The sequence below is a fragment of the Sorex araneus genome, chromosome 7, assembly GCF_027595985.1.
Source record: "Sorex araneus isolate mSorAra2 chromosome 7, mSorAra2.pri, whole genome shotgun sequence".
Classification (NCBI taxonomy): Eukaryota; Metazoa; Chordata; class Mammalia; order Eulipotyphla; family Soricidae; genus Sorex; species Sorex araneus.
This window is the reverse complement of record NC_073308.1, coordinates 59,198,590-59,215,553: the sequence shown is the minus strand read 5'-3', so window position 1 is coordinate 59,215,553 and position 16,964 is coordinate 59,198,590. Positions and strand designations below refer to the sequence as shown.

Genomic DNA, 16,964 nt, shown 5'->3' with positions numbered 1-16,964 from the left:
GGCCATGCAGGGAAGTTCCCTAAGTCAGTTACTACTGCCCCCCTCCTGCCTTCTCACATCCTCTGAACAGGTGAGGAAGCCAAACCCCCTCCCGTGGCTCATGCACTTTCTGATTAAGCTCATTTTGCAAACTGGTTGAACTGGCCAAGGTATCTCTGTTATTTGAAGGCAGACCCACAGGTATGGGTGGTATTTAAGCAGAATATATGTGATTCTCTTAGCCACAATGGGCCTTGGTAAGCCAGCCACCTCCTTCCATTGAGTTTTTCTGTATCTTGTGTCAGGATCTGTTGCTCTGGGAAGTTAAATACACCTGAGAGAAAAGGATTTCTGGTAAATGTGACTAAAAATATTGGAGTTCACGGCTCAGGGAATGGCACTGAATGTAACAAGCAGAAAGAATAATTGAGCCTGGTGATGATCAGGTTGCTTTAAAGCTTAAGAAACTGATTGCCTTCTTAGGGTGATTTTGGTTTTTTGTTCTAGGAAGCCCAGAGGAAAGATGCTGTTCTTCTCAACTTTTCTGAGAACCTGCGTCACGTCCAGGAGGCTGCGAGGTATGCTGGGAGGCCTGAGGGTGGGTAGGGAGGATTCCTGTGTTCAAAACCCTCCCATGCCACTTTGCGGACCGGGTCCCACCTCTGGATGCAAGTTGACACTTTGACCAGTTTTTCCCTCTTGATCTTTCAGAACTTCCTTTCATTTACTTACAGAGAGGATGTGTGTGTGTGTGGTGTGTGTGTGTGTGTGTGTGTGTGTGTGTGTGTGTGTGTGTGTTTATGTGCGTGTATGTACAGGTATGTGTGTGCCTTTGGAATTGAGAGGTTTTAGAAAACTAATCCTCCTCTTAAATTTTCCTTTAAGTGCTTTTTTTTTTCTTTTTGGGTCACACCCAGCGATGCTCAGGGGTTACTCCTGGCTTTGCACTCAGGAATTACTCCTGGCAGTGCTTGGGGAACCATATGGGATGCCGGGGATTGAACCCGGGTCGGCCGCACGCAAAGCAAACGCCCTACCCACTGGACTATCGTTCCAGCCCTCCTTTAAATGCTTTTCTGGAAGTAAAATATTTTTCTTCCAAGAAATGTATCTAGAGAAATGTGAGGGGAGAGAGAGCAGAAAAGAGCTGTGTGTTCAAAAGAGAACACGGGCTTCTCCAGAGGGAGGGAGAGTCGGAAAGATAAAGGTGATGTTGAGATACAGACCAGTTTCTAGGTGGGGAATGAGGCCTACTCCTCATTTTTAATCTAAAAAGACTTATTGCAGTCTGTACTAATGAATATCATCAGTGTAAAAAATACACACGGATTAAGAACTTCTAATCCCTCCACACCCAACAGATAGAGTTCAAACAATACAGCCAGTTGCCCTGGGAGTTGGTATCTATCAAGCTCTCCCAGCCATACATCACTGTTTCCTGGTTGAACCTAACATGGTACATTTATTTTCTATTGCATTAGCACTTGGAGCCTGGCCAAGGGCAGAGAGAGGATCTTGTTTTAAATTAGTCACTCAACTTCACAGAGAAAGTGAAGCGTTCCAGTTACATGCCTCGAGTCTGCTTCTGGTCCTAATATAGATGTGTGTTTTGTTGGCCTCTGATGGGTGCAATGTTGAGCTCTGTTTTCATTCATTTATTTGTTATTTTTTAATTGGGGGTGCTTCCCAGTGATGCTCAGGGGCCCAGGGGCCACTCCACCTGATGCTCAGCCTGGCCCTTAGGACCTGGCCACGCAGGGCTGCTTGGAGGGGGTGGAGGGCGTGGTGCTAGGGACACCAAGGCCACACCAGCAGGTTTCTAGGTGCCATGTGATCCTAAGACTCGAACTTGGAGCCTCACATAGGCAAGGCCTGCACTCCAGCCCTTGTATTCCCTCTCTCCAACCCCTGTTTTGAGTTTTCTTTTGAAATGTACCTGTGTCCCATGGTAAAGGACAGTAATGTGGTTAGACTGGCACGTTTGCTGGTTTCCAGCTTTTAGCAGAGTGTCACCAAACGCAGCGGGTTGGGAAAGAGATGCCCCAAGCAGGCTTTCACGCACCCCCTTCATACCAGCCCGGTTCACATTCTAGGCTTATGATTTGAGTAACTATATCCATTTAGGGCAGCTATGAGCCATATGTATAAACACATGAATCATCGCTTTTTCACTCCCAGCCCTGTCATTGGCCAGTAGCTCCCTGCTACTGACTGTGGAAAGCTAACCGCAGATTACATGTCTTTTCCGAAGTGAGATTATCAGTCCCAAGGTATGAACAGTTCCTAGATCATGTTTGCAGATAGCCAGATTAGACCCCCCGAGAAGGATCCTCTTTCAAGATGCAGACGGCCCAGGCTGTGAATTACTGAACAAAATTTGTCTGAGAGTAGTTTCCCGCTGACTAACAGAAATGTCTGCAGAAGATGAGGAGAGAGAGAGCATGACGTCGTGCAACAGACACTCTGGCCAGAGTACACCGGGGAAGTTTTGCTCCATATTAGCTTAGAAAAGGCATATTCCGGAAGGTTTTGCTGTGTATATGGCACACTCAAGGGTACTCAGGGCTTACTCCTGTCTCTGTGCTCAGGCATCTCTCCTGGTCGTGCTTGGGGGACTAATGTGTTTGATGCCAGGGATTGACTGCACGTAAGGCAAGTGCCTCAACTTCTGTCCTATCTCTCCAGTGTCCGTAAGGTTTGTTGTTGAGTTGGAGGCTGAAGCGATAGCACAGTGGGTAGGGTGTTTGCCTTGCACTCGGCTGGCCTGGGTTCGATCCCCAGCATCTCATATGGTCCCCTGAGCACCGCCAGGAGTGATTCCTGAGTGCAGAGTCAGAAGTAACCTCTATGCATTGCTGGTATGACCCAAAAAAAGCAAAAAAAGAAGAAGAAGAAAGGAAAGGCAAAGTATACTGGGAAGGACAAACAGGTACATTAACTGGTGCCAACGTAGGTGGAATGATTGCACAATAGAACCATTAGAATGGAAAATTAGAATGGACCGTGTGGAAGCTGAGGGCGTCCTCGGTTAGGAATTTGCTCGTTGAATTCTACCCGGATTTTAGGTCTCTCCTCTTTGCTCTCCCAGGAAATAGCCACATCATTTCATTGCCGCTCTCTGAATCTTCGCTGGGTGTAAGCCCGGCCACCCACCTTCCCTCCCCCCTGCCCGAGGCCCTGGCAGCCTGGCGTTTTCCTGTTCTCCCCGTGCACACTGCAGCTCTGACCGAGTGGGGCGGGCGGTGTGGTCTGTTCAGTGTCTCTGCGTCCCCCGGAGCGTCAGGCTTGTCAGCCCGGGCTGCCTGGCTTTCCTTAAGCCAGAGCTCTTGAATTTCTGTTCAAGTAGCCAGAGGAGACATAAAGTACCTGAGTCCTCCAGGCTGTCGTTCCCTTTGGAGCTCCACAGGACAGTGCTCTGTGGAGCTGGTCTGCGGGTGCTGGTTTGCGGGTTCAGTGCTCTGGGTGTGGGAATGTGGTCCTGAGGGACCACCAGGGCCATACCCCAGCAAGGTGAGGGAGCTGGCACATGTGGTGTCAGGGATCAAACTCGGGGTCTCGTGTGTGTTGGGCCTGGACCCCACCCTTTGAGCCACCACCCACCATCTTAAGGCTTCCAGGGTGCTCCACCCTAGTGCAGAAACGCTTTACAAATCCTGTGATCTCGCCACAAGAGCAAACCTGCAGCCAACTCTCTGGCTTGTTTTTGATTTTTAGTTGGGAGGCTGCACGTGGTAGTTCCCAGCTCGCTAGTTCCGGGGTTCCCGAGGTGCCGTCAGCCAAGACCATTGAGCTGTCTCGGCCCCAGCGCACGACCCCCAACGTGTGTTTGCACCAACACCGGCAACCTCTCAGGCCCCAGGGTGGACGCTCCCATCCTGCCTCTGAGGCTGGGCTGGCCGGATGGGGGGCCCAGTGTGACACCTGGACCACTCGTCCACTCGCCCCTTTCTTTTTCCTTTTTTTTGATCTACCGCTGACATTTCTCAGACCAGACCAAGGTAGACAAAAGAACTAGGCCTGGGCACACACACATGGCCTTGTTAGAGTGAATGTTTAGCCCGTTCTGAGTATCACAGAATCAGAAAAGCAAGAACATTTGCAGTCGCCCCTTTCTTCTTGTAGATTATCTCTGGAGAACACGGAGGCCGAGCTGCACTCGCTGTCTGTCAGGACGAGAGCTCTGAGGGAAAACATCCAGCACGATGGCGAACTTTGTCAGCAGATGGAAGATTTCCTTCAGGTCAGTGGATGATGCTGGCCCAGCCCTTGGGCTCCCCCTTCCAGCCACACCCCAGGCCGCTGACATTCGCGCGCGTGTGTCTATGTGTGTGAGTGTCCCATGTCCGTCAGGGGAACCACGTTGGCCGTTCTTCATGGGCTCACCAGGTCCTAGGCTTGAGGTGTCTGTGGGAACCCCAGTTTCCCCTGCCAGCGAGGCTGGGTGATGCCCCCCTGTAGCAAATTGCCTGACGGCAAATCAGCTCAGTTTGGGGCTCTTGCCCCCAGGATGGGGAGTTCCTGCCTCTCAGTCTGGCAGCACGAAGCTCTGTGGAAGCCGGCCAGGCCCCATGAGTCCTTGTTGGTGAAACTGGCTACATCTTCCTGAGGAGAGGGGGGCGAGCACAGAATGGCGGTGTCCATGCCCACCCCGAGCCCAGCAGCCCCACGGGCGTGTCAGGAGGCTCAGAATAACATCCGTGGAGAAGAGCCAAGTGGAGTTGTTGGTGACAGCTCACCGTGACTCATCAGCACTCGTCTGACAGGACCCTTCCATTGGCCTCATTAAAAAAAAAAAAAAAAGTGGCGCCTTATCAGGTTTCTGTGGGAGATGGGCCTGCGTGGCTGTGGCCTGAGATGGGCCCGATTGGGGCACGGGGGAGCTAGGCCGGGGGCCCCACGGAGTCGCGCCCCACGCTTGGCGTCTTGTCAAGCTCCGTGGCTGTGTAGGCGCCCTGGCTGCCGCCGGCTGATGCTTGACTTGGTTCGGCTCTGCTGTCTTCTTTCTTTTTTAATAATGGGTGTTCTGGTATGCGGTTCCAAATATAGCCCAGCCCGAGTTTTCACCTTGAAAGTGCTCAGAATTCCCTCTGAGCAAGACCGCCCGGCTGACACCCCCACAGGAACGCTCCTAGTAAGGAAACCCTCGGCCGGCAGCACGAGCTGGCAGCTGACGCTGAGCCAGGCTCGCGAGAAGCCCAGCGCGTGCCCGGATTAGAATCCTGGACGATGCACCCCCTGCTTCTGGCGTTCAGTGCCAATACCTTCTGCCGAACTGGGGCGCTGGGAGGTGGATGGTGACAAGCAGCTTGCCGTAGCCCTACTTGGGCGATATTTTGTTTTTTGTATTGTTTTTGGCTTTTGGGGTCACAGCAGCAGTGCCCAGGGGTTGCTCCTGGCTCTGTACTCAGGAATTAACTGCTGGCATTGCTTGGGGAACCAGATGTGATGCCAGTGATTGGACCCGGGTCAGAGGCATGCAAGTGCCCTATCTGCTGTACGATCGCTTCAGCCCCTTTGTATTTTGTTTTGGTTTTGGTGCCCCACCCGGCGATGGCAGGTCTTACGCCTGGCTCTGCACTCAGGAATTACCCTTGGCAGTGCATGGGGGACTATATGGGATGTCGGGGATCAAACCCACGTTAGCTGTTTGCAAGGCAAACTCCCCACTGTACTATCTCTCCAACCCCTCCCAATCTAAAACTTTGATCTGCAAACTTTTTTTTTTTCTGATATCTAAACATAATTTGGAGGCACAGTGGAGAAAGCATTTGCCTTGCACGCAGCCGACCTGGGTTCAACTCTCAGCACCGTCAGGAGTCATTCCTGAGTGCAGAGCCAGGAGCAACCCCTGACCATCACTGGTGTGACCCCCCCAAAAAAATCATTATTATTATTATTATTATCATTATTATCATTATTATTTCAATTCCTCCGTCCCTCTCGGAGAGCCTGGCAAGCTACTGAGAGTATCCCGCCCGCAAAGCAGAGCCTGGTAAGCTACCCGTGGCGTATTTGATATGCCAAAAACAGTAACAAGTCTCACAATGGAGATGTTACTAGTGCCTACTCAAGCAAATCGATGAACAATGGGGCGGCAGTGCAGCGCTATTATTGTTATTATTACTTGGGGCAGCTTTTCCCCTTTCCCTTGGTGGTTGCAGATACTCAGCCCTGAGCCTCTCAGGCAGAGCGGGGTCTCCCCCTCTCCACGAGCCCCGCGGCTGGCCGTCGTTTGCTCTGTGAATAAGATGTCCCATGCAGCTATTTTCATTTCCCCTTTAGTTGAGGGTAGGGAATGGGGCCATGTCAGCAGTGTTCAGAGGTTACTCCTGGCTCTGTGCTTAAGGGGCACACCCAGAGGTGCTCAGGGGACCATGCAATATTGGGGATATCCCAGTGCTGCCAGCATCTACTCTGGTCCCCTAGACTTTTTTTTTTTTTTGTAATGAATCACCATGTGGAAAATTACAGTGCTTTCAGGCTTAAGTCTCAGTTATACAATGCTGAAACAACCATCCCTTCACCAGTGCACTTATTCCACCACCCAAAAAACCCTAGTATACCTCCCATCCCCCCACTCACCCACCCACCCCCGCCTGTGTAACTGATAAATTTCACTTTACTTTCTCTTTACTTTGGTTACATTCAATGTTTCAACAAAAAACTCACTATTATTGTTTGGAGTTCCCCACGAGAGTCAGACCTGCCGTGAAGAGAAATGAGGTTGCACAGCCGCTATAGTGGTCGTGCAATTTTGGATTTCTGTATTTTAGCAATTAAATCCAGGGAAATTTCTTCCAGAAATTAGATCATTGCAAGCTTGTAACTCTCATCTGTGGTCCTCATAATATGGCGGTCGCCATGCCCTTCCCTCCCCCCCTCCACCCCCCGCAAGGAAAAGGCGAGAGAGAAAAACCTTTCCCCTTCTGGGCAGGCATGGGGCCTCGGCTTAGTTCTCAGTCTGGAGACTTGACTTCTACCGGTACCAAAAGTAGTTTAGCTGGCCTCTGGAGTCATGCTCGTGCAGCTGCTGTGAGCCCGCACACTTGCGGCTGCTAGGATCACATCTCAGCGGAGAGCGGAAGACTTTTCTTTTTCAAGTAGAATCTGTCTTCTCCTTTCCCTTGGTTGAGCTCGCTTGACTGCTGCGCTGGGCACCATGGATAGAACCCAAGGCCTCGTGCGTGCAGGGTAGGGGCCTTACCATTGGCCATTTCCCAGTGCTCAGGAGCCTAGGGGCTACTCCCAGCAGAACTTGGTCAACCAGGCCGATGGTTCAATGCTCGGGCCCAGTGGTGCTACAGGCCACCGGGGCAGTGCTCAGGGGCGTCTCTAAAGGCTACACCCATCAGTGCTCTGGGGACCATGAGGTGCCGGGGATAGAATTCAGGGTCTTGTGCATGCAAGGCACACATCCCTGACCACTAAGCAGTCTCCCAGTTCTGGAACACGATTCCTTTTTAAAACAGTGTAGCTCAGGCCCTGACGGTTCTGCGTGTCGGTCTGAGAACTTGAGGTTTGGCTCTCTAAATTGAGGGGAACCGCTGAAGGATTCCGAGCTGAAGAGCAGAGTGCAGCTGACAGAGCTGTGTGGGATCAGACCAAGGCACTGAGGATGCAGAGTCCTTTGCAGCCCTGTTCTGCCACAACAGGCAAGAGGGACACAGAAGCAGAACGGTCTGTACCGCTGCTGGCCTGGTGTCAGTCATACTCCGGAGCTTTCTGTTGGTGTTGCGAGAAGCCTGCAGAGTCCCGATGATGATAGCCTGATGAGCCACCCGGAGCAGGGTTGTTCTTGAGTTCCTTTCCCCATTCAGAGTATTTCCTTTTCCTGAGCGCTGCGGGTGACAGCCGAGCATGGACACGTGTCTTCCGGCTGTCTCTGAGCCCCACCGATTTCGTGATGAGACACCCAAGGTGGAGTTAAGTGCCCATGTAGATTCTTGTCAAGAGTCCTGTTTTCCTGCCGTGGAGCTGTTCTTGGCTGGAATCCATCCCCCCAGTGAAAGAATGACGGGCCGAGATTTATCCTTTCATTAATACTCTTCTCTCCCTGAAGGAAAACACAGTGTGAAGGCACACAGCGCCTCGGGCCCCTGACTCACAGGCTTACTTTCTCCGGCATTTGGTTCCCGGAATAGTTTTGCTTCCTGACTGTCTGTCAGAGGATTTGGTCTCTGGAAATGGGAAGAATGTGGAGAGATTGGGAGGAGCCCATGTCTTTAGACTTTAGTGAATTAGTTAGCTTTAGGACTTAGGCCCACACCCAGGGCTTACTCCTGGCTTTATGCTCAGGGTCGCTCCTGCAGTGCTCAGGGGACCCTGTGGGGTCCTGGGGACTGAACCAGAGTCGGTTGCATGCAAGCAAGAGCCTTAACCCATGTCCTATTTCTGTGGCCCACCAGACTCTCTCTTTAGATTCTGTGGCTCTCCCGTGGATATTCCAGCCACAGTGACATTCCTTAAAGGGAAGGATTCCCCGCCCCCCCCTCGATTCCTATCCCCAACTCCATAAAGAAGATTCTCAAGTGTCAGCAGCTGGGAAAACCTCCTGCTCTGCGCAGGGACCTGCTGCCTCCATTCCTTCTCGGGAAAAGGCAAACCGGGGGACGGCAGCTTGGCTCAGGGGCTCCAGTTTTGTGGCTCGCTGTGCTGCCACCTCACTTCCGCTCACCGCGGAATGCCACTGAGTATAGCCCGTGTCTGGGCCCGGCCTGAAAGGGGTGGGCACTCTTGGTGTTTCTGGGGAGAAGCACTCGAGTTCTTTTCTCCCCACTTCTTGGGAGACTGTTCTAGAAGATTGAGAGACCATGTGGTCTGTCGGACTCTGTGGGGAGCTCTGATAAGACTTAAACTGCTGATGGAATTTCAGATCCATTTATAAATGTGAAGGGCTTGGGTGGGGGTAGAGGGAGAGAGAGATAGGATTGATGGTAAGGAGCTGGCCTTGCACGTGGCTGACCTGGGGTGATCTCCGAAGCCCTGTCAGGAGTGAAGCCTAAGCACAGCGTCAAAAGTAAGCCCCGAGCACCACCAGGTATGGCCCAACAGCCCCTCGACAATGTTAAGATTTTAATAAAAGGGGGGTGCTTGGTTCACCCCATACATAGGTGGGCTTCAGCGCTGGTGTCAGCCCAGCTCCCAGTGGACTTGAATGGGTCCCCCGCGACAGGCAGGTCTGTTGGGGTCTTCCCTAGCACTGCGGGGTGTGGGGGCTCAACATGGCTCCCGTGGGACTAGGTTTCTAAGCCTCTGCCCGGGCCCGTGGCTCCCCCATGTCAGCCCTTGCCAGTGTGAGACTTGGCTCAAAGAAAAAGAAAATCAGGGCTAGAGCCATAGTACAGCAGGTCGGGCATTTGCCTTGCACATGGATGTTCGATTCCCAGCATCCCATAGGGTCCCCCGAGCACCACCAGGAGTAATTTCTGAGTGCAGAGCCAGAAGTAACCTCTGTGCATTACCAGGTGTGACCCAAAAAGGAAAAAAAAAAAAAGCATCACATGAGGGGAAGTTGTTGGTGGGCCGGCTTCTTTCTCCATAGACCGAGAATTGGGCTAGAGAGATAGGACCAGTCTTAAGGGCTTGCCATGCACGTGTCTGGCCCTAGTTTGAGTCCCCGGAACCAATAGAATCCCTGGATCCTGGCTAGGTGACACTCTTGAGCACGGAGCCAGGAATAGCCCAGCTCACTGCCAGGTAGGGTGACCCAAACTGGCCCAAGTGTGCGCCCCCGGTCCTGTGAAGGTGGGAGTTTGGCAGGTCCCGGCTCTCCAGGCCCCGCACAGGAGTCCACCTCACACCCTGAGGTTTTGTCTGGGGATGGGGATTATTTTCTTTTCAGCTCCAAATGTGCAGGGCTTTTCTGGAACCTTCCCTTTCCTAAGGGAGCCCCAGAATACACACACCTAGAGCCCCAGTGAGTCTCCTCAGTGGTTCCCGTGGTCTCACGCTACCCGTACTGTCCCGTAGTTTGCCACGGAGAAGCTGAGAGAGCTGGAGCACTGGCAGCAGCAGCTGCACAATGAGGCCCACACCCTCATTGACTTCTTCTGTGAAGACAAGGAGACCATGAAGCTGGACGAGTGCCTTCAGATCTTTCACGACTTCTGCCTCAAGTTCAACAAAGCAGTGAAGGTACGGCCGGCACGTTCCTCCTCCTTCCCTCCAGCCCTGGAGGAGGAACGCTCAGTCTCTCCAACGTCTCATGAAAGTCTGGCCCGGGAGTCCTGCCAGGCGGTGCTGGGATGGTGGGAAAGCCCCCTCACCCTACCCCCACCCTGAGCACTTCGTCTGTTCCTTCCTGCCTCACTGTAGCGAAGTCTATTCAGGAGGGCCGGCACCATTTACAGTCCTCTCCAAAGACCCCCTAAGGACTCCCCGCTCACCCGCCCCCACAAAAGGATTTCCTCTTCCAGGGACTGCAGTGCCTCGGTCCCTTCTTTGAGCCCCGGGACCCTCACCTGGGGACTGGCACCTGGGAAGCTGCTTTGTCCTTGGCCAGAGCAGCTCAGCCTGCGTCTCGGCGCCGATGCTGTGTGCACACAGCAGCCCTTGTTCTTGCCCTCTAGCCTCCGAGTTTTAATCAGCTCTTAGGTCAGTGCCGCCGCCAGAAAGCTTTCTGGTTTTGGCTTTGCACCCAGAACTCACCCGTCCATTAAGAAGCAGAGAGCAGCACCGGGAGAAGTAGTCCAGGGGTTAGAACGCTCAGTCACGTGACGGAGCCTGGCACCCCGCGGGACCATCAGCGCCACAGTGGCCCTGTTGGCTGGGCGCTACGGGGTCCATGCAGCACCCCAGGGCCCTGCTGATTGGCTGAATATCCCGGGGGTGGCCCTGGGGAAGATTCGCCCCTCCACCGGCACCCCTCAGAAGAACAACGAACCACGCGCGCTTCCTCGGGTGCCGATGAAGAACCACATACTTCACACATTCCTTCCCCTCTGCCTGATGATGAGTTGGTTGATTGATTTTTATTGTGTGGGAGCCACACCCAGTAGTGCTGGGGGGCAGGGGTGACCGGGATCCAACCCGGGCCTGAGCCGCTGTCCCGGGCCTTCTTCTCACCCTGCGCCCCATCCTGTTTCAGAGGCAGTTTTCTCCACAGCCTGGGTTCTGGGGGGACCAGCAGGGTTTCTCTGGGCCTCCCTCTCTCGGCCTCGGGGAGCAGGCCGGGCCAGGCCACGTTCCCGCTCCTGCATCCAAGCGATGAGCTCAGACGGGGGAGGCGGGGAGAGGAGGTGGCGGCAGCCCAGTTGGCCTTCTGAGGAGTCACTCCCCGTGAGGAATTTCTGGGCGCTCAGAGCCACCTGGGTGATGCGCTTAGCCTGGCTGTGCTGGGGCTTCAGAGAGGCCTCTGCCCTCCCCACACACACACAGGCAGCCTTGAGTGAGGTGAGGTGGCCTCAGAGGCCTGACCATGTGATGGGGGAGGGGGTCAGTGCTGGGACTCCTCAGGGAAGGCGGTATTTGCAGACCTGAGCTGGGAGAGCCCCATGACCTCACAGCAGAGCTTTCAAAGGACACAGACGGGCCCCGCAGACACTCAGCAGCCTGACGTAGGCCTTGCATACCCTGGGCCCGGGTTCGGTTCCCAGCATGGCCAGGTGCGGCCCTGCGAGCAGCACCCCGTCCTTAGACCCATAAGTGGAATGGATGGCCCAGTGCAGAGTTGCAATGAGTTCCCAGGACCCCCTGAGCACTGCTTGGGAGCCCCCTAGTAAAGAAAGCATATAGCCAGGCAGCAAATAAGGGCGCTTCCAGTGGTGGTGGGGGGCTGGGGAAGAGTTGGGCTCTGCCCTCAAGCCCATCCCTGCTGGGTGAAATAATCCATTCCCCAAGTGCCTTCCAACTTAGAGGCCAGCTTAGGTTCTGAGGTATCATTTTGGGCCTCCAGAAGGGACAGAGCTCTGGCTGGACAGATGGAGGTTGGGTCTTAGGTCCGAGGACAGTCTTAGAGCAACTGGGCCAGGCATGCTGTGTTCCAGTCACGTTACCCCAACACACACACACACACACGTACACATATACTCATGTACACATATACATATGCTCATACACGCATGTACACATACTCAAATATACTCACACATAGACATACACTCACATACACGTAGACATATGCATTCAAATTCACATGCATGTGCATATCACACGTTTCACACGCACATACGCACATACATTTAGGGACAAGGGTACTCATGTATATATAGGCACACAGTACGTGCATATACACATTTACACATATGCGTATACCCATAGTACATACACACGCATCCATGCACACATGTATACTCACACACACAGATGCTCAGGCAGACGCTGAGCAGCGCTCAGGAGCCCACTGCGCGTGTCTCCCTCGGCCTTAGGATGTGTGCCCCTTGGCTCACGAACCCTCTCTTCTCCCCCACCCCCCCACAGGACAACCACAATCGGCAGGTGCAGGAGCGGCGGCAGCAGCAGCGGCTCCAGGAGCTGGAGCAGAAGCGCCGGTCATGGGCAACGGGGGAGCTGGGGGGCTTCGGCCGCAGCAGCAGCGAGAACGACGTGGAGTTGCTGAGCAAGCGGGGCGCCGAGGACCTGCCGTCCTTCCTGAACCCCAGGCCCGTCAGCCCCTCCTACCGACCCCCCAACACCCGCCGCTCCCGCCTCTCTCTGGGCACCTCGGCCGACCGCGAGCTGCTGACGTTCCTGGAGAGCTCCACGGACAGCGGGGGCGGCGGGGGCGGCAGCCCCGAGGAGCTCAAGTTCAACAGCCTCCCCCGGAGCAGCCCGAGGCAGCCCCGGCCCACGGTGGCCTGGATGGAGCCCGCCCAGTCTAGCACCCCTGAAGCCAGGGCCGCTCCGCCGAGTCAGCAGGAGGGCCCCGACTCACCCGCAGCCTGGCGGAGCCACCCACCCGCCCCGGACCCTGGGGACGCCCCCTGGACCTTCCCCAAGGCCCGGCGAGGGGGCACCAGCGTCCTGCGGAAGAGAAACAGCGAACCTGTGGGCCTGGGCCCTGTGCGGTCGCCACCGCCCCTGTCCCCGCTGACCGTGGGCATCGAGGAGCGCGAGCTGGTGACCGGACTGACCCAGTTTGAGCTCCAGAGCCCCAAGGGGGCAGAGGAGACCGCCCCGCCCAATCCCAGCACCTCCTGCCCCACGGAGCTGGGCGTCCCTGTGGAGGGGGGTCCGCCCTCCCCGGGTGCCACCACGGACAGCCTCAGGCCTGGGGACCGCGCGAGAGAGCCCAGCCCGGACCTGGAGGAGGACAGGAGGGCCCCGGAGGAGCCCAGCGGCCCCGCTGGGCTCTCCGCGGGCAGCAGTGACCCCGAGAATAAAGACGCGGGGCAGCTCCTCTACATCTCCGACGCCACCGACTGCTCGCTGACGCTGGACTATTCCGAGGGCACGGACAGCAGGCCAGAAGGCGGGGACCAAGGAGGCGACGAGGGCCAGGGGGATACCCCGGCACCCACGGAGACCCCCGTCTCCAGCCCCGCGCGGGAGGCCCCGGCACCGGGCCCCAGGAAAAGCGAGCCCAGCAGCAGAGGGGGCTCGTGCAGGGACAGACTGGCCAAAGGCAAGGACGCACCGGCGCCCAAGAGAAGCTCCCTCAAGGAGGCGCCCCCGGGGCCCCCCAAGACCACAGGGAGCGCGCGGCGGAGCCAGGCTGCGGCGACGACCCGGCCCGCGCGGCCCGCGAGCGCATCCGTGCGCACCTTGACGGCGTCGGAGAGCGAGAGCATGCGCAAGGTCGTGCCCATCTCGCGCTCCAGCCGGGTCGCGGGGGGCTGGAAGCGGCCGCCCCGGGAGCCCCCCGGGACCACGGAGCCCGCCTGGGTGCGCCGCAGCTCCGTGAAGGGCACCTCGGACACGTCGCCCCGCAGACCCTCGACGGGCGGCACGGCCGAGGAGCCCCGACTCCAGCGCGCCAGCGGCTCGGTCAGCTCGCGGCCAGGCAAGGAGCCGTCCGCGCTGCAGCCCCGCAGCTCCGTGCGGAAGCCCAGCGCCAAGCCCCTGCGCAACCTGCCCCGCGCAAACCAGAAACCCGACGAGAATAAGATCTGCAGGTCCAACTCCCAGGAGGGCCCCGAAGAGGAGCCCAAACCGCCGCCCGCCCCTCCCAGTGTCCCGCGCGTCCCCGCCCCGGTGCCCAGCTTCGCCCGCAACACGGTGGCCTCGTCGTCACGGTGCATGAAAACCGACGCCGCGCCCGTGGCCAGGGCACCCGGCCTCACCCGGACAGTCTCCCAGCGGCAGCTGAGGATGAAGGGTGGCCTCGAGGACACCTCCCCAAAGGACAGTGGCGCCCTGCGGCGTGCCAGCAGCGCGCGGTCCCCCAAGAAGTGCGCGGAGTCAGCCGTGGAGGGACCTGGATCGACCCCGGAGGCCGTCCCGAAGGGCAGAGGGACTGGGGAGAGGGGTTCCCTCAGGCTCAGGGACGCGCAGCACCCCACTACGCTGGGGAAAATCCTCAACCCCCTGCGAAAGTAATGGGGAAGTGGGGCGCTGCCTTATTTTGTCTTTGGGGTCTCCACTGGGGACAGTTGACAGCTGCAAGAGGCCATCACCCAGATGTCTGTGCGCCCCGTGAGCCCATGCCTCAGTGGCACCTTTGTAGACTCAGCAGCAGCGAGGTTCCAGCCGCTGTCAGTGCTCCAATTTGGGGGAGTTCAGTGAAGCTGTGATGGCCCCACACCTGCTCTTGTCCAGCGCCCCCCCATACACACACCCATGAAACACAGCCCCGAGAGACGCTGTCTTAGAGTCCCGGACTGTGGCCAGTGTTTAGAGACCAAAGACTAAGTGTTTTCATATAAAAATGAAATGTTTTCATCGGTTCCTTTTGCAAAGTGAAATGCCTCCCAGAAAAAACAAAAAGTGGGGTGCAAAGTCCTGCTTGTCTGGGAGGTGCCTTCCTCCTCCTACCATGGGCCCTCGCCTGGGGGGTGCCTGCCCCCCCCCGCCCCCCATGGCTGGCGTCTGGACACCCCTGGGACCAGCCGGCAGCTGCCTTTGCTCATTTGTGTTCACTGGCCTTTTTCAGAGGAAGTCACCGGAGGGGTGGGGGCTGTGGGCCCACAGGGCAGCCCTGGCTGATGTTTGGTCTTCCTGGAAGTGTCGTCCTTCGCTGCAAGGCCCTGGCACTGTCCCCTGCACTGCTGTTATCGGGGAGGCTGTGGCAGGTCTCCAGAGTGGAGAAAGCCCGGGCACTCCGCCTCCTCCCGGCTGCTCGCGCCTCCCATCCGCTTTCTCAACAGAACTGGGAGCCTGGAATCGGCCTCTCATGATCCCTTAAATGTTCACGTTTGGGTTTTTCAATCCCGAGAAAATCAAGTTTAAAAAAATACCACCCCCACCATACCTCCAGGCAGCTCCTCTCGGAAGGATTTATAGCTTCCCAGGGAAATAGGGAGAAAGGTTTTTTTTTAAAAAAAAAAGGGGGTGGGGGACGTACTGTTCCTCCCCTGGACCCTCCCCTTCCACTTCCTCCTTCCAGAGAGAACTCTGGGGAGAGAGAGAGGAGGGGTTCTCGAAACATTTTTTCAGATGCCCCTTCTTTCGTTTAGGCTGCTCCTTAGTGAAACATCTTGCTGTTTGTTAGTTGTGCGGTGCCGGGCATGGAACCCGGGCCTCACACATGCAAGGCAAGTGCCCTTCCACGGTTCTCACCCTCCCGTTACAGCCCACGGGGGCAGATGGCCCTCAGCCAGCATGTTAACCTAAGCCTCCTTTCTGCCACCCCAGTTCATCGGATGTCCCGGGCTTCCACCTGGCAGCTAAGTTAGCCCCGCGGACTGCAGTGTTCAAAGCAGGGCCCATACGGGGCTGGGGTAGGCGAGAGGTCAAAGGTTGGCATTTGTAGGCCAGGTAGCTTAGTACCAGGTGCTTGCCCCTCCTTGACACTGTGACTGAAGCAGCGCCACCCTCTCCCCTCAGCCTGCCTCCCCTCGACAAGAGTGGGGACCCGGCTCCTCCTTGCTCCGGGTGGTAGATAACTAGGGGCCACTTCCTAGTTATCTAGGAGAAGCACACCCGCTCGGCAGGTGAGCTTCCCGGAGGAGCTCGGGAGAGTGCCGCTGTGCAGCCGTCAGCTGGACCGTTTCTCCACTCAGCCCAGTCCTGTGTATGCATCTGTGCGAGCAGGTGATCATTCTATTACCTTTTATTGGTAGTAAGCTTGGAAAAATAATTTAAGTATATAAAGAAGTGTAAATACGTTTCTATATGAATTTGTTTAAGATGAACTGAATGTATTTAAAGGCCCATTTATATGTTCTTTTATGCAACATGTAGTTTAATAAAGTTCCTGTTTATGGGAGTTGCACTTTATTATTGGCTGTTTCTCGTGTGTGTGTGTGTGTGTGTGTGTGTGAGAGAGAGAGAGAGAGAGAGAGAGAGAAAGAGAAAGAGAGAGAGACTGGGGGGGTCAGCAGTTTTCTGCAGAGTGAAGTGGAATGTAGAAAATTCAAGAGGATTGGGACACAGTCATCATGTCCTCAGAAAGTTCTAGAACCAATATGCTGCTGCTGGGGTGTGTTTCCTGGGTTGCTGAAAACCTCCATTTCCCCAAAGCCTGAGGAGCAGGTCCTGTGCCAGGCCCACGGGGGCTCAAGTGGGGTGCTGGTAGCTGGCCATGACTGCAGTGCCAGCCCCCCGACGGCCTCCCTTTATTCCATGCTCGGGGCCAAGCATGGCGCCATCTCTGCGGGGCGGGCAAGTCTGGATCTGCGCCGATGTGTCCTCAGGTTTTGGCTCAGGGCACGGTTGGGAAATCGACTCACCTCTGCGGCTGCGGGAGGAATGAGCGGGTGAGAGGGGTGGGGCTCGTTGGCAGGGTACAGGGGGTGCTGTCCGGAAAGAAAGGGCCCTTGTGAGGAAGGTACACCTCGAGGAGGGGGCAGCGCCCAGATTCTGACCCGCCCAGTCTCCAGTAGCCAATGCCCCTCTGGAGTGGCTGGTGGTCTCAGGGACACTCTGCAAGACTGTGACTGTGACATCAG

At 56.1% G+C, this 16,964-nt stretch overlaps 1 protein-coding gene and 1 non-coding gene across 8 annotated transcripts in view; one reads left to right on the top strand and one right to left on the bottom strand.

The window, feature by feature from the left end:
• FHDC1 (FH2 domain containing 1) overlaps positions 1-16,280 on the top strand; it is a 48,478-nt gene extending 32,198 nt beyond the window's left edge. For all 7 annotated transcript variants that reach the window (XM_055144809.1, XM_055144812.1, XM_055144808.1 and 4 more), the window contains 4 exons: positions 487-557; positions 4,102-4,219; positions 9,949-10,113; positions 12,397-16,280. In XM_055144809.1, coding sequence (XP_055000784.1) covers positions 487-557; positions 4,102-4,219; positions 9,949-10,113; positions 12,397-14,454 — 2,412 coding nt within the window. In that variant the 3' untranslated portion in view covers positions 14,455-16,280. The remainder of the gene's footprint in view (positions 1-486; positions 558-4,101; positions 4,220-9,948; positions 10,114-12,396) is intronic.
• Positions 3,945-4,081, bottom strand: LOC129406651 (small nucleolar RNA SNORA72). Its single transcript, XR_008631131.1, has one exon. It is a non-coding gene; the product is annotated as a small nucleolar RNA SNORA72 (small nucleolar RNA).
• Positions 16,281-16,964: the final 684 nt, after the last annotated feature.